The 22,665-nt window shown below is 35.5% G+C and overlaps 4 protein-coding genes across 4 annotated transcripts; all 4 read right to left on the reverse strand.

Moving 5' to 3' along the window:
• Positions 1-652: 652 nt before the first annotated feature.
• On the reverse strand, positions 653-2,934 carry LOC110752240 (borneol dehydrogenase, mitochondrial-like). Its single transcript, XM_021952854.2, has 3 exons — positions 2,810-2,934; positions 2,535-2,691; positions 653-1,608 (listed from the first exon to the last, which is right to left on the reverse strand). Exons 2-3 carry the CDS (start codon positions 2,576-2,578, stop codon positions 834-836), a joined length of 819 nt encoding a protein of 272 aa, XP_021808546.1. The 5' UTR covers positions 2,579-2,691; positions 2,810-2,934; the 3' UTR covers positions 653-833.
• Positions 2,935-4,101: 1,167 nt separating this feature from the next.
• Positions 4,102-6,757, reverse strand: LOC110752222 (borneol dehydrogenase, mitochondrial). The gene is made up of 2 exons (XM_021952834.2): positions 6,599-6,757; positions 4,102-4,961 (listed from the first exon to the last, which is right to left on the reverse strand). The coding sequence occupies exons 1-2, from the start codon at positions 6,640-6,642 to the stop codon at positions 4,187-4,189; spliced, it is 819 nt and encodes a 272-aa protein (XP_021808526.1). The 5' UTR covers positions 6,643-6,757; the 3' UTR covers positions 4,102-4,186.
• Positions 6,758-14,960: 8,203 nt separating this feature from the next.
• LOC110752223 (borneol dehydrogenase, mitochondrial-like) lies at positions 14,961-22,151 on the reverse strand. Its single transcript, XM_088254974.1, has 3 exons — positions 22,006-22,151; positions 20,656-21,081; positions 14,961-15,442 (listed from the first exon to the last, which is right to left on the reverse strand). The coding sequence occupies exons 1-3, from the start codon at positions 22,047-22,049 to the stop codon at positions 15,073-15,075; spliced, it is 840 nt and encodes a 279-aa protein (XP_088111100.1). The 5' UTR covers positions 22,050-22,151; the 3' UTR covers positions 14,961-15,072.
• Positions 15,910-19,010, reverse strand: LOC110753073 (ras-related protein RIC1-like). Its single transcript, XM_088254973.1, has 8 exons — positions 18,809-19,010; positions 18,029-18,214; positions 17,549-17,596; positions 17,423-17,470; positions 17,236-17,295; positions 16,984-17,139; positions 16,441-16,878; positions 15,910-16,340 (listed from the first exon to the last, which is right to left on the reverse strand). Exons 2-8 carry the CDS (start codon positions 18,104-18,106, stop codon positions 16,176-16,178), a joined length of 993 nt encoding a protein of 330 aa, XP_088111099.1. The 5' UTR covers positions 18,107-18,214; positions 18,809-19,010; the 3' UTR covers positions 15,910-16,175.
• Positions 22,152-22,665: the final 514 nt, after the last annotated feature.

Consider the following 22,665-nt stretch of genomic DNA (forward strand, 5'->3'; position numbering starts at 1 on the left):
AGAACACGTACAATATGTAAAGGGAGACATTCCAATAACAATATGGCATACATGAATAAAAACTTAACCATTTGGCTGAGCCAGCTAAAAAGCTAAGCCAGAAATGATATGAGGAAAATCACTCTAGAAAATAAATTTTCTATAATCCCTCTCTACCGCAATAATTTCCCTGAATCTAGTCCAATGACATCAAGGACAATTAAAAATGAGAAAAAAAACCCAATTGACTTATCGTCCAAATATTCATTAGTCTCTCTTTTTCCTTTTCAATGTCTCAGCAAGCTTTTCTTTCCTCCAAAACCTTCGTAAACACCTATCTTCCCACCTCACGGTCTATAATCTTTCCCCAATTTAAAAATAAACAAAAATATATATTATTTCCTCGTATGTTCAATCTTGCAACTATGGTACATCACTTGAACCCAAAAATCGATGTTTGAAAAAAAAATATGATGGGCACCTCCTCTGTAGATATCTATGTTTAATTGAGTGTTTGGTTATTTGGATTGGATTATATGTGAGTTCAATGAATAATTAGGCCTCTTTGAGTTTGGCTAATGTTGTTTTAGACAACGGAGGCTCAAAGTCCAAGCAGAAAACTAAGCAAAAAGAGACAAACAATCCATTGGGCTAGTACAAATGGCTCTTGTCCTGGAGACACCCACTAAATCGTTCACCACTGCATTATTTAGAGCCATAAGAAGAGGATATTCTCAAAGAAAGTACATCCAAGATCAGAGCAAGAGTACGAAATTCTTCCGTTGGAACAAAACAACATAAACGTTTAGGCATTCCTTTATTTCTTTTGCCACCTTATTAGATTGAACATTTTCTCAAGATTGTTCAAACATGCAAAACCTTGGGTTTACAATAGTGAAGCCTCCATCTACCAAAAGATTATGCCCACTAACATACTTAGACTCATCACTACCCAAGTAAAGAGCAGCTTCAGCAATGTCTTCTGCCTTAAGAACCCCACCTTTAAGGTTGGAATAAGCACCATGAACTCCATCATCATCAAGCTTAAAGAAGTTCTTCGCCAACGGCGTGGCAACTATATACGGCGACACACAATTCACACGAATACCGTGTTGTCCGAGCTCCACGGCCGTATTTCTCACCAGCCCTACTATACCATGCTTTGAACTTGTGTACGCATGCGATGAGCCGCCCCCGATGGTGGAACAAACACTAGCAGTGTTAATTATGCTCCCTTGGCCAGCTGGGATCATAACGCGAGCTGCATGTTTGATCCCCAAAAACGCACCAACCAGATTTACCCTAATCACTTGCTCAAATTCTGCCTTGTCATTGTCAAGGATGTTAGGCTTTGCTATGCCACCTATGCCTGCATTGTTGAACATGATGTCAAGCTTTCCATATTTTCTTGTAGCTGTTTTGACAGCGTTTTCCACGTCTTCTTCTTTCGTTACATCGCAATGGACAAATGAGGTGGACGAAGAGCTTAGATCTCTGCAAACAGATTCAGCCAAGTCGTCTTGCACATCTGCAATCACAACTCTAGCTCCATGTTTTGAGAAGAGCCTTGCAGTGGACTCTCCTATGCCGCTCGCTCCACCAGTGATTAGGGCCACTTTACCTTCAAGCCTTCAATATTAACGCAGAGTGTTTAGTTTCACCAAAAACACAAATAAATAACAATGTCATTTTAGAATATTGACATTTTGAGGGAAAATAAACCGATCAATTAATTAATTCTATTTGCACCTAACCAGTGGCGTAGCCAGGAATTCTCTCAAGGAGGGGCAACATTATTAGCCAAGATAAATGGAAAAGCTATACCACCACCAGACTTGGACTAGGATGGTTTAGAGGAGAAGAAAAATGCATACAAGGATGTGCCAAGAGAATAAAACTATGAGATAATAGATTAATAACCTAAAATCTTAAGTATCCATTGTTTTTCTACATAAATATTTTAGAATAAGTTCAATTATATAAGAAAACTTTGATGGTTGTTGTTCCAAAAATATTTAATGGGTTTTAAGACAATATTGGAAGATGTTGCTAATTAAACTGAACATGAATAAAAACACTTACGTGGTAGAAGGTCAAACCAATTGCTCTACCACCCACTTCCATATGCTTCATGCCTTCTTTTCTCAAGGTCAAGTTGAAAATAATGAGCAAACAAAAGCCTAAACTATAAGTGTTACAATTGGGTTAGAAGGGTCATATGACCCTCCTAGGCCTTAATTGGCTCCGCCCTTGCACCTAACAAATATTCATATATCGTCCCATCCCATTGCTTTGAAATTTTCCATCTGACATTCATTAAAAATCTAAATTGCCTTACTAATGATTGAAATGAAATCAATTAACTCATATTATTATTATTATTATTATTATTATTATTATTATTATTATTATTATTATTATTATTATTAAACATAATAAGAATTCAAAAAGAAATTTATAATTTACAGATAGTCATGATAGTCACCAGATCCATTAGTCATGGCAACTACGTGCCCATCCTAGAAAACAAAAGAAAAAACAAAAAGAACACAAACCTTCTTGCAGCAGCAGCAAGTAATGAGAAATTTCCCATGGTCATCAATCTTTTAAACCTCTATAATAATAATATTCACTTGCTGCTGGAGACCTTCACCAAAGTCGTTCTAACCTCTCCTTTGAACTTCGCAGTGAAACTTTGTTGTAGACTTGTAGCTGTATTTATAAGTGCACTTAAAAAAAACACGTGAATTTTGTGCAACGTGTTGAATACATCTCACACCACATGCATATATATATCATGTTTATATTTAGAACAATTATTTGTGCTTACCAACTGTTACTCACACCATAATTGACTGAACTCAGGGGCGGCCCTAGCATGGTGTAAGTGGCATTACCGCACAGGGCCCTTGTATATAAGCATTATAAAAATTATATATATACTTCAGTGTGCAGCACATTAATACAAAAGTGTATTGGTGGAGCTCATTTATAGGGCATACACCTTGAAGTAAACAAGATCATAACCACTCAAAATTAAACAAGATCATAACCAAACTGAGTGATTGAAGTAATTAATACTAATTAATTAAAAGGCTTAATGATTTACCGCTATGCTGAGGACCCATGATGGCAACGACGGCGTAGGAGAGCCCGAACTCAGCAAGCTTCACTTTCTTTGCGAAACGGTCGAACCCAGCAGCATTGAATATGCTGTTGCTGTCGATGAGTTGCATGGCACAGAAATCTTCCTTCATCGCCATCTCTAAGAAGAGAGAGAGAGATTTGAATTTTTTGTTTTTTGTTTTTGTTTTTGTTTTTAATATTTTATTCATATTTTAATCAATTTAAAATTAAAAAAAAAATAAAATATCATTTTACTCCTGCATTTAACAGAAAAATTAACAAAATTGACGGCATGACAATTTGTCCTAATGAAACTGAAGTTGAAGGATCACGGAAACGATTTTGGAAATTGAGGGACTCAAATGCAAATTGGATATGAACTAATAAAATGAATAACCCTTATTTTGTTATTTTGTGGTAGAATGAGCATCTATTAGATTGTCTGGCACAATTACCCTGGTTGCTTCTCTTTTATACCATGTCAGCTATAGAGCAGCAAAATAAAAGAATTACCCACGCTGCAGTCGTGCGACCTTTGATCTTAGCCAAAAGGCCAAGAAATGTATTTGTATATTGTTTATCAATTTCCCATCTCAGGCATCTCAGGTTTTGTAAAGTTTAAAATTTGACTTATTATTTAATTTAAAGATCTGTAGGTCTTCTTTGTAATATCTTTTTTCAGTAAAGACAAAATAAAAGACTCCTGCGATTTATTGCTTCTCATTCATACCATGTGAATTATTGCTACATGGAAGTGGTGGTACAATTTTGTTTGGTGACTGTGTGACATGTGTTTGTGAAAGAGATATTTATATTTAGGTACGAATGTGATGGCACATGAAAAAGGATTAGTGGTCTTCATTTTAAGTTACACAGAATGTGATATTAGCCATACAATTTTGATCTGCAAATTATGCATGAAACAACGAAAATGAGGATTTGAACTTTAGTTCTAGGGAGGGGGCTCACTATCCTGACCAATTGGCCTAAACCACATTTGCAAAATATTAAATCTTTTTAAGCATATATGTTTAGGCACTCCTTTATTTATTTTGCCAACTTATTACATTGAACATTTTTCTCAAGCTTGTTCAAACATGCAAAACCCTGCGTTCACAATAGTGAAGCCTCCATCTACCAAAAGATTATGCCCGCTAACATACTTTGACTCATCACTACCCAAGTAAAGAGCAGCTTCAGCAATATCTTCTGCCTTAAGAACCCCACCTTTAAGGTTGGAATAAGCACCATGAAGTTTCTCATCATCAAGCTTAAAGAGCTCCCTCGCTAAAGGCGTGGCAACTATATACGGTGACACACAATTCACACGAATACCATGTTGTCCAAGCTCCACGGCCGTGTTTCTCACCAGCCCTACTAAACCATGCTTTGAACTTGTGTATGCATGTGGTGCGACACCCCCAATGGTAGAACAAACACTAGCAGTGTTGATTATGCTACCTTTTCCAGCTGGGATCATAACGCGAGCTGCATGTTTGATCCCCAAAAACGCACCAACCAGATTTACCCTAATCACTTGCTCAAATTCTACCTTGTCATTGTCAAGGATGTTGGGTTTTACCATGTCAACTATACCTGCATTGTTGAACATGATGTCTAGCTTTCCATATTTGGTTGTGGCTGTTTGGACAGCGTTTTCGACGTCTTCTTCTTTCGTTACATCGCAATGGACAAACGAAGTGGACGAAGGGCTTAGATCTCTGCAAACAGATTCAGCCAAGTCGTCTTGCACATCTGCAATCACAACTTTAGCTCCATGTTTTGAGAAGAGTCTTGCAGTGGACTCTCCTATGCCGCTCGCCCCACCAGTGATTAGGGCCACTTTACCTTCAAGCCTTCAGTATTTACAAAGCAGTGTGAGTTTCAACAAAAAACATGATAACAATGGCAAATCACTCCTCAAATGATGAATTTCTTGTGTTCCACTCAATGTAATTGAGGAAGTTGGATTTTGAACGACAAAGGGGAAAATGAACTTCATATAAAAATTACCAAGGTGAAAATTTTGAAATAAAATAGAGTTTTATACTCTGATCCCTAGTCTCCACTGGTCTTCTTGTAAGATAATTAGCAAATATAGGTTCATAATTCAATTGACACGGCAAAGAGCCCGTGCCCTTGCACCCCAAAACAATAGTTAACATACTGTTCCATTTTTGAAGCCCTCTTCTCACTTACGAATTTCAATTACTTACTGTGTTTGCAATTGTGGGTTGAAAGATTTATGAGGATTATTATTGGACCGTCCAATATTAAATAGCTTTTCCCATTTTTGTTAAATAGCAGAGAACACAAATTGATTTGACAAAAATATATATATATATATTTCCCCAATCTTATGTGTTGTATTTGATGGTGGGCCATATAGGCTTTTTTTTCCCTTCAAAAACCTTTCGCCAAAAGGCAGCAAAACTTGTTGCTGGTGGGCCATATAAATAGACTTTTTTTTGCCTTCAAAATCTGCTTGGGCTACAGCCCACCGTAGTCATTGATTTCACCCTTGGGTATATTTTATAGATTTTATTTTTATTTATTTTTCATGAAATAAAAATTTATATAAAACATTCATTTAATATAAAAGTTATAATGAAACTATTGAGAAATATTGAAAAAGGAAACAAAGTAAGGACATCTTTAGCAACTGAAAATTGCTTCAATAAGCCAACCACAAAGAGGGTCTCCAGTTACAAAGTCTCAATACAAAGAGTACACCAACAAAAAGAGTCGGCCTAACTATTGAGGGCCAGTTTGGTATTGCTGTGTTGTGAAAATAATCGCCGTCAGATTTGCTGTGAGAGAAATCAGTTGTGAGAGAAAGCGGTTTGGAGTTTAGTAAACTTTTTATTAAAAGTGTTGTTGGTACTAATTTTCGCATAATCAGAAAATAATTCATGCATAATCATCAAATCCAGCGCATCTTCAAAACTGATTCATACATAATCAGAAAATGAAAGCACCCCATTAGCTGTTTTCCCTTATAGCTTTCTCTCACAGCAATTTTTAATGATAAGTGATTTTTTCATAGTTTACCAAATAGGCTGGACTTCCCAAATTTTTTTTAAAATCACTTATCACCCCAAATAAGCAATGCCAAGCGGGCACTGAGTGTGATTTTCTGTGGAAAATAACTAATTAGTCAAAGCCCCCAACCCTTTTTTTTTTTTTTTTTTTCCAGGAGTCAAAGACCGATTGAAATCATTTAATTCTATTTCTTTTTCCACCTTAAATTCACCCTCTTTTTATTATTATTTTTAAAACATAAAGGAAATTTAGGACACAGCCATGAAAGTAATTACCAGAGCCATAGTCATGACAACTACGACCATCCTAGAAAACAAAAGAAAAAACAAAAAAGAATACAATCATCTTGTTCTAATTGGGACAAGTTAGGATAAAATGAAAATAATAAGATTTTAGGAGGTGTGAAGAGGAAAAAAAAAAGTAAATAGATGCATATATAAATATAATATACCTTCTTGCAGCAGCAGCAAGTAATGAGAAATTTCCCGTGGCCATCAATCTTTTAAACCTCTATAACAAGAATATTTGCTGCTTGAGACCTTCACCAAAGTCGTTCTAAGCTCTCCTTTGGACTTCCGAGTGTAACTTCGTTGTAGACTTGTAGCTGTATTTATAAGGCTTAGTTTGGAGTTGCTGTGCTTTTAAAATTCTGAATGAAAAAGTGTTTGGAAATCAAGACAAAACTGCTTTTTTAACAAAAGGCTTTTTATCACAAATGGTCATTGATGTTTACAAAATTATCACGAATGATCCTTGAGGTTTTTTTGTGACATTAGTAGTCCTTAACATTAAGGGTTTTTTTTTTTTAAATCACAAATGATCCATGTCGTTAGAAATTTTGTTAAGTGTCTGAAGTGGAAGATAAGTGGAGCCCATATGTCCAATCACACCGTGACATGTGGATTAAAAAATAAATAAATATTTTTTTGACGAAAATCTATTAAAAAATCATGTAGCATCTCTCTCTCTCTCTGTCTCTCTCTCTCTTTCCCTCTGTCCTCTCTCCTCCATGTGCTCTCCCTTTCCCTCTGTATTTTTCTTGCCTCTACAACCCGACCACCCCATGCCCACCCGTAACCCACCCTTCTCCCTCTGTATGTTTTGCAAAATAATCACTTGCACAAGGTAGTTTCACATTTCCTTTTACACAAATATTTATTCAAACAACTTAAAATAATTAAAAATAGAGGGGGAGGATAGAGGAGGAGAGAAAATACAGGGGGGGGGGGGTAGAGGAGGAGAGAAAATACAGAGGGAGAGGGTAGGGGAGTTGGGCGTGGGTTGCGGGTTGCGGGTGGCGGGTGGCAGTGTTAAAAAAAGACCATTAAAAGAATCCCAGAGATCATTTTTTCTTGCAGGTGGCAGTGGGCAAGAAAAAAACAGAGGGAGATTCGCAAGTTGTGGGTTATGATTTACAACTATGCAAAGATGTAGAAAGATATATGGGTTATATTATTATTTTTATTGAAAATGGGTTATATTATTTTGTATGATATACAACTATACACTCCTTTCTCTACCACAAAGATATAGTTTTATAACTATACATTTTCTCTACCACAAGGAGAGGATAGGGAGGAGAGAGGGAAAGCAGAGGGGGAGAGAGGGGGCAGAGGGACGGAGAAGTGGAAGGGGATGAAAAGTTGTAGAAAAAAAAATGGAGTTTTCATTAAAAAAGATTATTTATTTATTTTTTTAATCCAGAGGTTACAATGTGATTGGATACATGGGCTCTACTTATATTCCGCGTCACACTTAACAGAATTTCTAAGGGCAGAGACTATTTATGATTAAAAAAAATCATAATATTAAGGACTATTGATGTTACAAAAAAACCTCAAGAACCATTGGTGATAATTTTGTAAACGTCAAGGACTATTTGTGATAAAATAAAATAAAAACCTTTTCAAAATTGTGGGCGACTAGCAACAGTTTTTAGAAGCAGCTGAGATGCTGCTTTTAAAAGTTGATGTGAATGGAAGCATGCGGGGCTCTTTAATGAATATTTCAATATGCCCGTATTGTCCTCGTTTATTTTAGAAATGACGTGATTTACCTCTTCATTTTTCACGATCGGGTCTCCATTCCCACCTCAGTCCTCTGTAGCTCTCTGTTCCCACTTTCCATTAATCTCTCATTTTTCTCGTAGATCTCTTATATCTCCAAATTATTTTATCGACATTTCAACTAACCCAACCCACCATCCCTACTCGCAAACCCAACCCAACCCAACCCAGAACCTACACCTACCCAGATCTGTTTTCTGGCATTGGGCCGAGGAGATCTTGAGGTGAGGCACGGAGGCGGTGGCTGGAGGCTGACGGGACAGAGGGTGAAGGGTGTTTTTTTTTAATTTTAGGATGGGGGAGAAAGGGATAGACTGGAGAGGGGATGATGAACAAAAAGAAAAGGATATGAGGGAGGATAGGGCATGATGAAATTCAATATGCAAAGGCACTACCAGGCAGACATCTCTTGGTCGTGATGGGTGGGTGTAGGCACTGGGTGGGATTGGGTTTGTGGTAGAAATGGTGGGATGGTGGCGATTGGGTTGTTGATGCGCCTTTGTGCTGTTGGTTTATTGAATGAAGAGGTTGAGGAGAGAAAGAAAGAAAGAATGGAGAAGGGTCGAGAGAAAAAAAAAAAAAATTAAGGGTAGTTTAGGAAGATAATGTGGGGTGTGGGGTGTGGGGTGTGAAGTTGATGAGTTTTTTTTTTCTTTCCTGTCAAGTGTGTATTTAAGGGAAAAAACTTGCCTACACCGAGGATAGGACAACAGTCCTATCCCCCTCCAGTCGCAGCCCGCCACGTGTCCAACTTTGTCAGAAAATGGGCACGTGTCGGACTGTGATTGGAGGGGGATAGGACTGTTGTCCTATCCCCGGTGCATGCAAGTGTTTCTCGTATTTAAGGGTAGTATAGGAAAATAGTGGGGTTTTTTTAGAAATTATGAAAATTCGAATTAGAAGTTGGGGTGAATTTAGTGCCCGTTTGGCATTACTTATTTAGGGTGATAAGCGATTTTTTAAAAAAATTTGGAAGCCCAACCCGTTTGGTAAACTATGAGAAAATCACTTATTATTAACAATTCACTAGTAAAAAAAACCCTTTGCGCGACCAAATTTTGCGTGACGAAACACAATTCGTCGCTCAAAGTGACTTTGCGCGACGAAAATGAAACTTCGTCGCGCAAAGTCTTACGTGACTAAATTTTGCGCAACGAAACACAAATCGTCGCACAAAGTCACTTTGCGCGACGAAGTGTGGTTCGTCTTGTAAAGTCTTTACAAAAATAAAGAAAATAAAAAAATTATTTGTAAAAATCTTTGCATGACTTTGCGCGACGAAACAATAAAATTCGGTGCACAAAGTCTTGCGCGACAAAGTGTATTTCGTCGCGCAAAGTCTTTACAAAAATAAATAAAATAATTTTTTTTTATAAAAATCTTTGCATGACTTTGCGCGACGAATTTATAAACTTCGTCTCGCAAAGTCTTTACAAAAATAAAAATAAATAAAATAAAAAAATTATTTTGTTAGAAAAATATAATATTTTAAATGTATTATATTTTAAATTGACGATCAAATTGGTTCATTGTATTCATATAGGGTCACGGAGTGTAGCTGTAAAAAATCATCAAAATCGAAATTGAAATAACCGTTAAATCGTGATGTTTCGTTTATAACCGTCGAAATTTTTTGTTCTATTACTTGATCTCTGAATGTTTATTTCTTCCGATTTTTGGCGTATATGATCTCGAAGTATAAACAAACAAGTTTGACGGTTGAATCTTTGAAACTAGTTTCGTAGAATGCGTATGCCATCAAAACAATATATTCACTAACAATTAAGAGTTTATTTACACTTTCATTAAATACAACATAAGATTTTGTGGTATCCACTAGTGTAAATATTTTAAATTGAAGATCAAATTGAGTCATTGTATTCATATAGGTTCAAGGAGTGTAGCTGTAAAAAATCATCAAAATCGGAGTTAAAATAACCGTTAAATCGTGATTTTTGTTTATAACCATCGAAAAGTTTTGTCCCATTATGTGATCTCTGAATGTTTATTTTTTCCGATTTTTAGGGTATACGATCTCGAAGTATAAACAAACAAGTTTGACGGTTGGATCGTTGAAACTAGTTTCATAGAATACATATGCCATCAAAATAATATATTCACTAACAATTAAGAGTTTATTTATACTTTCATTAAATATAACATAAGATTTTGTGGTATCCACTAGTGTAAATATTTTAAATTGACGATCGAATGTAGTCATTGTATTCATATAGGGTCAAGGAGTGTAGCTGTAAAAAATCATCAAAATCAGAGTTGAAATAACCGTTAAATCTTGATTTTTCTTTTATAACCGTCGAAATGTTTTGTCCCATTACTTGATCTCTTGATGTTTATTTTTTCCGAATTTTGGCGTATACGATCTCGAAGTATAAACAAATAAGTTTGACGGTTGGATCGTTGAGTAGCTTTAAATTTGTTTATTTTGTACGTATAACACTTAAGAAATTGAATAGTATATATATTTATTAGTAGGTTTAAATTTTTTTTAAGACTTTGCGCGACCAATATAATAATTCGTCGCGCAAAGTATACTCTAAAAATTTGGGCGGGTACCCAAAATGAGAATTTTTTTTTAAAATTTTTTTACGACTTTGCGCGACTAATATATAGTAGTTCGTCGCGCAAAATATACTCTAAAAATTTGGCGAGTACCAAAAATGAGAATTTTAAATAATAAAAAATTACGACTTTGCGGGACCAACATATAGTCGTTCGTCGCGCAAAGTATACCCGAAAAATTTGGGCGGGTACCAAAAATGCGAAATTTTTTTAAATTTTTTATTCCAACTTTGCACGACCAATATATAGTAGTTCGTCGCGCAAAGTATACTCTAAAAATTTGGCGGGTACCAAAAATGGGAATTTTTTAAAAAAAAATTATGACTTTGCGGGACCAATATATAGTCGTCTGTTGCGCAAAGTATACCCGAAAAATTTGGGCGGTTACCAAAAATGGGAAGCGGGAATATTATGGTCGCGCAAAACCCTAAAAATTTGGGCGCCCACCAAAAATGGGAATTTTTAAAAAAAAAAAATTTCGAGACTTTGCGCAACCAATATATTGTTTCGTCGCGCAAAGTGATACGGTTTTTAAAACCAAAATAGCACCTCCACCATTTTCTCAATGTCTTCTACTCTTACCTCTCCTCTCTCTTTCCTTCTCCCCAAATCCTACCCTTTCTCTCACACTCACTCCTCTCACTTAGTCTCTCATCTCTCTCTTCACTATCTCTCACTCTCACTCACTCTCTTATCTCTCTTTTCATCATCTCTCACTCTCACTCTCACTCACTCTTTCATCTCTCTCTCTCACTATCTTCTCTATTCTCTCACACTCACTTCTCGCTCTCATTCACACTCACTCAAAATCTTGCCAAAAGGTATATTCTCTCCAAAGTTTAATTTTTTTTTTTCATTAATATGTGTTTTTGGAGTTAGTTTTGAGTTTATGCCAATTTTTTGTTATTTTGTTGTTATTTGACAATATTTGTTTTTTTTGTAGGGAATCGTCGAGACTTTGATGGCTAAAGTTGAGGATTTGGACGCTATCGAAACATATCCTCCGCCACTACCACCACAATAGGCTTGTAGATTTTATTATTGTACTTTGTTAATTTATGTGTACATTTTGAATATTATATATATTGGATAATTTGACCACTATTTTTCATATGTCAATTTAAATTAAAGTAATTAAAAAAAAATCATACAATTAAATTAAATTTTAAAAGTAAAAATTTGAAAAATTAATATAATGAAATTGATATAAAAGAAATAATAAAACAAAATGTCAAAAACCTTGGGCGACAAAATATTTCGTCGCGCAAACTATTAAACTAGTTAATTTTAATTAAAAATTTTAAAAAAATAAAAAATAAAAAAATTGAATATTTCGTCGTGCAAAGATTTGAGCGACATTAGGATTCGTCGTGCAAAATAATATTATTCGTCGCGCAAAGTAATTAATATTCGTCGCTCAAAGTAGTTATAATTCGTCACGCAAAGTATCTTTTAGCGACATTAGTATTCGACGCGCAACAAAAAATAATTTTGGTCGCGCAAAACCTTTCTTTACGATCTTTGCGCGACAGAACTTGCGCGACCAAAATTTCGTCGCGCAAACTTTGCGCGACGAAATTGTACTTTGCGCAAAGTGTTTTTTGTAGTAGTGATTGTTGTGAGAGAAAGCTATAAGGGAAAACAACTAATAAGGTGCTTTCATTTTCTGATTATGCGGGAATCAGTTTCGAAGAGGCGCTGGGTTTAATGATTATGCAGGGATAATTTTTTGATTATGCGGAAATCAGTACCAACAACACTTTTAACCAAAAGTTTACTAAACGCTAAACTGCTTTCTCTCACAGCAAATCTGACAGCGATTATTTTCACAGCACATCAATGCCAAACTGGCCCTTAGAATGTGGGGTGAACAAAGAGAAGTGTGAGGTTTAAATAGAAAAACTCAAAAAAAAATTCCCAAAATTACATATCCAATAAATAATGTACTTATAAAAATAATATAAATATTGGTATTTTCTTTATAGAAAATATAGGCACGTAATTTAGAGATAAAAATTAGGTATATTATTTAGATAAATTATTAGGTAAATTATATCCAAAATGCGTTTATAAAACTTGGGTATATTATTTGAATAATAAATAAATTCATACTACATATATTATTTTTCATAAAAGAAGTAATAGGTACGTTATTTCTTTGACATAAAATTGTATGTACGCTATCATATTTATAAAACAATAATATAATAAATAATTTATCACGTATACTTCATAAAGAAATTAAAAAAAACAAAAATATTTTTACTAAATAAACCCGATTAGGTATGTTAAATCTAAATTTATTGTTAAATTTAAAAAAGGTTTCCCAATTAATTCCTACGTTCATTCGGAGATCTTTCCAAATTTTAATGTGTGTCTGTTGCGTCGATTCAGCTGCACCAAAATGGATTCAGCTGCATCTTCAACTTGTGATACTCGCAAGTGCACGAGCCGTTCGGTAGTATAAGATATGTAAGTGCGAGGTCGATTCCACAGGGATTGGTGATTGAATAATCCAATTCAGTTTTCCTACACAAAACAGAATAACAAGAAAGAAAATAAATAAAACAAGAAAGAAAGAAAAGAAAATAACTCAAGTAGATAAGTTCCCAAGTTCAATTTAGATTAATGGATTGATTCTAGCTAAAGTATGATTAAGCCATGGTGTTTGGTCATAACTTTGTGTTCCTAATTCCCTAATTTGATCATTTGTTGTCTAACCTAAAATTAAGCATTAGGAACCCATTAAGCATAGAAGAACAATTTAAACAACCAAGCATGTATCTAATCCCTGTTGTCGAATGTCCATACATACTCTTCCTATTCATAGTTCAATTCGAATTAAAGCATGGTGTCTACTCTTAATTCAAACCAAGATAGCTAACATGCAAGCCTAAATGGTGATCAATCATTCAAACTAGCATATTAACTTATAAGCATAATGAATAAGAACAAAAACCATAATTGAAACTTGGAAACTAATTAAACTTGAATACTTAAGAAAGAATGTACATTACAAATAAAAGTAAAGTAGAACTAAGAAAACTTGAAGGAAAATTGAGTAAACTCATTTTGTTACAACAATTGACAACTTGAAAGGAAACTAAGAGAATTTGAGGGAAGAGAAGGGAAGGGAGCTCTAGAGAAGTGTTTGAGAGCTCCCCCCTTGGGGTGTGTTTTGGGCCTTGCAATTTGGCTGCTGAACAGAGACTGGAATTGACTTCATTTCATTTATGCTTTACATGCATGCACATGCTTTCTCTTTAATAGCTCCATTATGTACCAACTTGCTCCTTTAGAATTTCATTGCTGGAATGCCTCCCCACTTCACTCATTATGTTGGATCCAAAGTCAGTTGCAGCATGGGTGAGGCACATGGCTTAAAGGAGGAGACAAGGCTCAAAGCTGGCAGCTGCAAATCCTCCTGAGCATGGTTCAGTGTTGGACGGGCTAAGGACTCCAGACATGTTCAATTGGGCTGAAATTTGGATATGTTATAGTACACACCCAATGGAACAACTTTCATGAAGATCTTCACCTCATCCGAGCCCCACAGCATTCTGATCCAAGGCCAAGAAATTGACCTACGAAACTGGGCTGGAAATGGGCTGTAGCCAAAATTAGTTTGTCTTTAAGCTCATATTCCTCATATGCCAATCAGCCCATAACATGCATGGATTGCATCATTTCCTATCCAAAGTCATCATTGTTACCTAAATGTCAATTAACTGAAAGATAAACACAAAAAGGATTAAAAGCATAAGTTTAACTCAAAAACATAACCAAATCATAAGCTAGAAGGGTACAAAATGATATACAATTATGAACCGATCAGTGTCATCATTACTTACAATGCAATTAAAAAAAATTATATACTGGTTCCTACATTAATTTACAAAATGCAATCATGGCTTAATTGGGGCTATTTTAGGAATCGAAAAAATACAATAAATTTGATTTTGTGCTTGATTAGGTAACTTGTAGAGTTGGATCTTAGTCATCAGGTTTTATTTAGAAAAAATAGGATTTTATTCAAACAAAAATAAAGAGATGGGTTGTAGTTGAAGAAAAATGACTTTTAAGGAGTTAAGCTATAATCAACTTTAAATTATTAATTTAATATACAGAAATGAGGATTTGAACTTTGGTGCAAGGAAGCGGGCTCACTATCCTGACCAATTGGCCTAAACCACATATGCAAAATATTAAATCTTTTTAAGCATATATGTTTAGGCATTCCTTTATTTATTTTGCCAACTTATTACATTGAACATTTTTCTCAAGCTTGTTCAAACATGCAAAACCCTGCGTTCACAATAGTGAAGCCTCCATCTACCAAAAGATTATGCCCACTAACATACTTTGACTCATCACTACCCAAGTAAAGAGCAGCTTCAGCAATATCTTCTGCCTTAAGAACCCCACCTTTAAGGTTGGAATAAGCACCATGAAGTTTATCATCATCAAGCTTAAAGAACTCCTTCGCTAACGGCGTGGCAACTATATACGGTGACACGCAATTCACACGAATACCATGTTGTCCAAGCTCCACGGCCGTGTTTCTCACCAGCCCTACTAAACCATGCTTTGAACTTGTGTATGCATGTGGTGCGACACCCCCGATGGTAGAACAAACACTAGCAGTGTCACTACAAGAAAAAATACAATTGGCGACAAACACCTTTCGTCGCCAATGGTTCTATTTTGGTCACCATGGGCCATGCATGACCAAACTACTTTGTCGCCCTGGGTCGTCGGTGAAAGTGCGTGGTAGAATATGTTTACCCACGAAATTGACATTTGGTCATGTATGTTGTCATACGACCAATTCACTTTGTCACCATCTTTGGTCGCTAAAAGGTTAAATTTCGTCGCCAAAACAATTTGGCGACGACATTATTTCGTCACTATGTTGGTCGCCTAAGGCTCTTCGCTGAAAGTATCAGGCGATGAAACTTTGTTTTCGTCGCCAAAATCTTTACGCAACCAATTTATTTCGTCGCCTAACAGTACTTAGTTGGTCGCCTATAAAGAAGGGTTCCCGCGAAAAGGCCAAAATTTTCCGCAAACTGAGGAAGGATTGGGCGACCAATTAGGTAAATAGATGAATAGAAAATGACACGAATAAAAGTTTCTCCCATTCAAAAGTACACAAGCATACTAGTCATTCAAGTACACATAACATATCCAAAAATATACATAAACAAGTGAAGAACACTCCATTGAAAGACTGGAGGCCAAGCTCCATATATCTTGTCCTTGGTAAACCCAAGTTACATTATTTCTCCACTCTAAGACTAGAGACCAACACTACAACAAAAAAGCGCTTTTGCGAGGAAAAGTAGACACGAAAGCCAATATACTCATCGATGGGCCGTCACCTCATGAATGCTGGTGAATGTAGCTGAAAGCCACTGATTGAAGCTCATCAGCATCCTGAAAACCCCATTGTCTGTTCTCATTAGGGTTTGCTACAGCAGAGCCATTGACAAAGCTTTGAGCTGCTTGATCCTTGAGGAAAGCTAACTTTGCTTGTAAGTTGACCACCTGAAAAGTTCAAACCAAAAGCATATACTCATCGGTTACTTCAACATACATTCTGAACAGAAACCCAATCTGAACATACAAAGGGTACTAAATGATTAACCTGCTGTTGGAGAGCAAAAATTTGTGAAACACAGCCATATATGGGATCTTGAAGCCTGGCTTGAGCTTCCCATGATATCGTCACTGCAGCCTCGCATCGATCGCTCAACGGAAGGTGAGCTAAATGCTTCGACACATTGCTTGCGCCAAAAACCTTGTGGATGGCAGAAAAATGGGTAGCTCCCTTTTCATGGCAGAAATACGGCGCAAGAATACACCCTCTCACACATTTTCTTCTCAAGAACTTGCAGGCTCCACAGGGAGAACCAGAACCAGCCATGGTTTTGATGATCTTTTTTAATTGGGAGGGTTTTGACGATCTTTTTCTCAAGTACCTATTCTTGATTTCAGCAGCCATTGCCATGAAAGCTTGCTCAACATTAGTAGCATTTTTTGCACTAGTCTCCATGAAAGGGATCCCAATCTCATCCGCAAACGCCTTTTAACAAACCAATGACGAAAGGGAAGAGTCATTATCTAAATATTGAATACTTCAATAGACAAAAAAATATGGTAGCAGGAACTAAGGGAAGGTTTTTTTCACCTTAGCTGTTTCATAAGACACAACTTTGTTAGCAGTGAGGTCAGCCTTGTTACCAACAAGAAGCTTGTTTACATTCTCACTAGCATAACGATCAATTTCATTAAACCACTGCTTAACATTGTTGAAGCTCTCTTGGTCTGTCACATCATAAACTATCTGCCACATGCACCAACATTAATAAATAGAATCCACATTACAAGACTTCAAGGAAAAACTATGACCACAATAATGAAACAAAAAGGAAACACTTACCATAATTCCATGTGCCCCACGGTAGTAGCTACTAGTAATTGTCCTAATGCAATCAGCTTTCTTCATAAGCAAGGTCAATCAACAGTTCAGATACGTAAGCAATAGGTATTCCTCAACTATTGAATGGCTTTAATGCCCACGCACTACCATGTGAGAGAGAGAGAGAGAGAGAGAGAGAGAGACTCACAATTTGAAGTTGAATGGTCTTCCCATCCTGCTCGACTGTGCGAATTTTCTACAGATAAAGAACAAGAAAAGTAATTAGGAGTCGTATTTTCTATAACACCACTTTGACCCAGAAAATAGAGCTTACAAAATCAACTCCGATTGTGCTAATATAGCTGTCCAGATATGAATCATCCTGTGTCATACAGATATAAAATAGTCAGCCCTGAGGAATTGTACGAGTAATCAATATAAATAATATTTCCATGGGAGACAACATGAACACCTGCCTAGGATGACACATCAGATAATAGGTATTACATGACAAAAACGAATCATGCATATGTTATTTAATTGAATTCGTCGATTTGAAGTAAATCAATACTCAATTTTTTTAATTTTTTAGATAAGGAATCAGCATTTTTGACAATAAAGGATAGAAATTACAAGTTTCTCTTCTAAAAACTTCTGTTTATTTTCACTTGGTTCCTTGAAGCCTTCCTTTCTTATCATTTACATCAATGAATTTCCCATTTTTGAATTACCCATAAACATCGAAGAGCAAAATAACTTCTAGATTCCCCAAATACGAATAAAGGATTAAGTGGTCAAAGTATCAACAACTTACAGCAAACCTTAGAAGAAGACATGATTTCCCAACCCCAGAGTCTCCAATCAGTAAAAGTTTAATATTGTTCGGAGCCATGCCTGAGCTTACGCTGGGAGGATATGAAGTGTAAGGTCCAGTTACATGGTTACCACTGGTGCCTACCACTTGCTCAAACCCAGGATAGGATTGCTGATGCCCAACTGTCTGCATTAGTGCTTAATATTGATTAGTAGGGTTTGAATATAGAAGTCCAGCATACTATGAACAACAATATTAACGAATACAAACTCACAACTCATAAATAATACCATATTCCAAACCCAGAACCATTCCAACCCTCTGACCCTTCAAAATACTATGAACAACAATATTAACGAATACAAACCCACATGACCAACTCCCAACTTCTAACTTTTGACTTCAATTATATAAATGAATTTTTATATTTTTTCTTCCAACAGATTGTAAAGAAATTCAGATTAAATCCAGAAGTATCAAGCTAACAGAGAAGGAAAAAAATAAACAAACCAAGCTACCACAACTGATAAACAGAAAGCAGAATATCAGAAAGTCAAAAGACATAAAAACAGAGTCCTTTTCAAGCATAAATCATCTTTTCATGCATACACTGACAAAATCACAAATCCAACACCACAATGCAATTTCAACACCTTTAATCAAATCCGAAATCAAAAATAAAAATCCAATACCACAAATAAATATAGAAATTGAAACAGCAAAACAAAATCACAAAATCATTAATAAAATTGAAACGAAAAGGAAAAAGGGAGATGATACCTTGATACAGACAGCGGATGCGAGAGAGAGGCGGTGGTGGTGACTGGTGAGACCGTGAGAGGGAGACGGAGATGGTGAGAGAGTCACGCAGAGGGAGACACAGTGATAGAGGGAGGCCGTGGTCGGCGGTTGTCTTGTGGGAGATGAAGAGAGTAAGTACCAGAGAAAGGAAAGAAATTGGGGGAATCGATGGGTTTGGGGATTATTTTTTTAATTTAGTCTAAAAATTAGCCAAAATTTAATCGATGGGTTCGCGGGTAACCAAAATTCAAAATATTTACACTAGTGGAGATCGTATACCCTAAAAATTTAGTCTACGAAACTAGTTTCAACGATCCAACCATCAAACTTGTTTGCATATACTTCGAGATCGTATACCCCAAAAATCGCAAAAAATAAACATTCAGAGATCTAGTAACGGGATAAAACTTTTCGACGGTTATAAACGAAAAATTACAATTTAACGGTGATTTTAACTCCGATTTTGATGATTTTTTAGAGCTACACTCCTTGACCCTTTATGAATACAATGACTGAATTTGATCTTCAATTTAAAATATTTGCACTAGTGGATACCACAAAATCTTATGTTATATTTAATGAAAGTATAAATAAACTCTTAATTATTAGTGAATATATTGTTTTGATGGCATACGCATTCTACGAAACTAGTTTCAACGATCCAACCATCAAACTTGTTTGCATATACTTCGAGATCGTATACCCCAAAAATCGCAAAAAACAAACATTCAGAGATCTAGTAACGGGATAAAACTTTTCGACGGTTATAAACGAAAAATCACAATTTAACGGTGATTTTAACTCCGATTTTGATGATTTTTTAGAGCTACACTCCTTGACCCTTTATGAATACAATGACTGAATTTGATCTTCAATTTAAAATATTTGCACTAGTGGATACCACAAAATCTTATGTTATATTTAATGAAAGTATAAATAAACTCTTAATTATTAGTGAATATATTGTTTTGATGGCATACGCATTCTACGAAACTAGTTTCAACGATCCAACCATCAAACTTGTTTGCATATACTTCGAGATCGTATACCCCAAAAATCGCAAAAAACAAACATCCAGAGATCTAGTAACGGGATAAAACTTTTCGACGGTTATAAATGAAAAATCACAATTTAACGGTGATTTTAACTCCGATTTTGATGATTTTTTAGAGCTACACTCCTTGACCCTATATGAATACAATGAATGAATTTGATCTTCAATTTAAAATATTTACACTATTGAATACCACAAAATCTTATGTTATATTTAATGAAAGTATAAATAAACTCTTAATTGTTAGTGAATATATTGGGGGAAGATGGAGAGACTGGATACGAGAGAAGTAAATTGGGGGAAGTAACTGGTTAGGGAAATGTTTTTAATTTATAGTCTCCTAGAATTAGCCACCAAGTTATTTGGTCGGCAGCCGTCAAATAAGGAAAACGACATAATTTTAATACTTTATATTCTTTTTTACAGGAACCGCGACCAAAACAATTGGTCGCCAAGTTTCACAAAATATTTGGGCGGTATCTCACAAAATATTTTCGCAGCATCTCAAATTTAGAGACGACGCAAGCAATCTTAGAGACGAAATACTTTGGTTGCCAATAATTTTCAAGCTTAAAGGCGACCAATCTTAATATTGGTCGCCAATTCCTCCCCTAGCGACCAAATCTTTTGGTCGCCATTCGGACATATTTTATGGTCAATTAGTTCATAAATCTGATGAAATTATTGGCGACGAATTAAAAAACTCCGTCGCCCATAACCCTATTTGGCGACCAAATTTGGATTGGTCGCAAAAGATTTCGTCGCGAAAGACCTTTTTTCTTGTAGTGTGTTGATTATGCTACCTTTTCCAGCTGGGATCATAACGCGAGCTGCATGTTTGATCCCCAAAAACGCACCAACCAGATTTACCCTAATCACTTGCTCAAAATCTACCTTTTCATTGTCAAGGATGTTGGGTTTTACCATGCCAACTATACCTGCATTGTTCAACATGATGTCTAGCTTTCCATATTTGTTTGTGGTTGTTTGGACAGCGTTTTCGACGTCTTCTTCTTTCGTTACATCGCAATGGACAAACGAAGTGGACGAAGGGCTTAGGTCTCTGCAAACAGATTCAGCCAAGTCGTCTTGCACATCTGCAATCACAACTTTAGCTCCATGTTTTGAGAAGAGTCTTGCAGTGGACTCTCCTATGCCGCTCGCCCCACCAGTGATTAGGGCCACTTTACCTTCAAGCCTTCAGTATTTACAGAGCAGTGTGAGTTTCAACAATAAACATGATAACAATGGCAAATCACTCCTCAAATGGTGAAAGTCTTGTGTTCCATTCAATGTAATTAAGGAAGTTGGATTTAGAACGACCAAGGGGAAAATGAACTTCATATAAAAATTACCAAAGGGAAAATTTTGAAATAAAATAGAGTTTTAGTCTCCGATCCCTAGTCTCCACTGGTCTTCTTGTAAGATAATTAGCAAATATAGGTTCATAATTTAATTGTGCTATGATATTCGTCAAAGGTGTAAGGGTTAAATCATAGGTTCATAATTTAATTGACACGGCAAAGAGCCCATGCCCTTGCACCCCAATTTCAAATTCCACTCTTTGAAGATTTATGAGGATTTTTATTGGACCGTCCAATATTAAATAGCTTTTCCCTTTTTTGTTAAATAGCAGAGAACACAAATTGATTTGACAAAAAAATATATATATATATATATATATTTCCCGAATCTTGTGTGTTGTATTTGATGGTGGGCCATATAGGCTTTTTTGTCCCTTCAAAAACCTTTCGCCAAAAGGCAGCAAACTTGTTGCTGGTAGGCCATATAAATATAGGCTTTTGTTTTTTTGCCAGGAGTCAAAGACCGATTGAAATCAATTAATTCTATTTCTTTTTCCATCTTAAATTCATCCTCTTATTATTATTATTTTTTTAAACATAATTAGAAAAAGAAATTTAGGACACAGCCATGAAAGTAATTACCAGAGCCATAATAATGACAGCTACGACGATCCTAGAAAACAAAAGAAAAAACAAAAAAGAATACAATCATCTTGTTTTAATTGGGACAAGTTAGGATAAAATGAAAATAATAAGATTTTAGGAGGTGTGAAGAGGAAAAAAAAAAGTAAATAGATGCATATATAAATATAATATACCTTCTTGCAGCAGCAGCAAGTAATGAGAAATTTCCCGTAGCCATCAATCTTTTAAACCTCTATAACAAGAATATTTGCCGCTTGAGACCTTCACCAAAGTCGTTCTAAGCTCTCCTTTGGACTTCCGAGTGTAACTTTGTTGTAGACTTGTAGCTGTATTTATAAGGCTTAGTTTGGAGTTGTTGTGCTTGAATGCAAAAAAGAGAGAAAAAGGAAAAGGAGAAATGGGCCCTTCTCAAGTGTTTTTTTTTGTTTTTTGTTTTTTGTTTTTTGTTTTTGTATATTACTATTAATATTATTTAAAAAAATTGTAAATGTATTGTAAAAGAACATAAATATCAATTTTTTTAAATTAAAAAAAACATAAATTTATCATACCTTTTTTGGTCATTATACACAGTCACAGCGCTTCTTGAAAAAAGTTTACCATACGCTATGACACTACTTTTTATACTCACAGCACTTTTACAAATATAGATTACTAAATACTTCGCTGCTTCATTTCACAGCTGTTTATTCTGACAGCACAACAGAAGCAGTTTTTTTTTTAAAACACAGCAATACCAAACTAGCCTTAAATCGATTTCAAACAACACATGTGAATTTTGTGCAGCACGTTATGAATACTTTTCACACCACATGCTTATATTTAGAACTTTC

Source organism: Prunus avium, chromosome 6 (genome assembly GCF_965620075.1).
Source record: "Prunus avium chromosome 6, drPruAviu1.hap1.1, whole genome shotgun sequence".
NCBI classification, from domain to species: Eukaryota; Viridiplantae; Streptophyta; class Magnoliopsida; order Rosales; family Rosaceae; genus Prunus; species Prunus avium.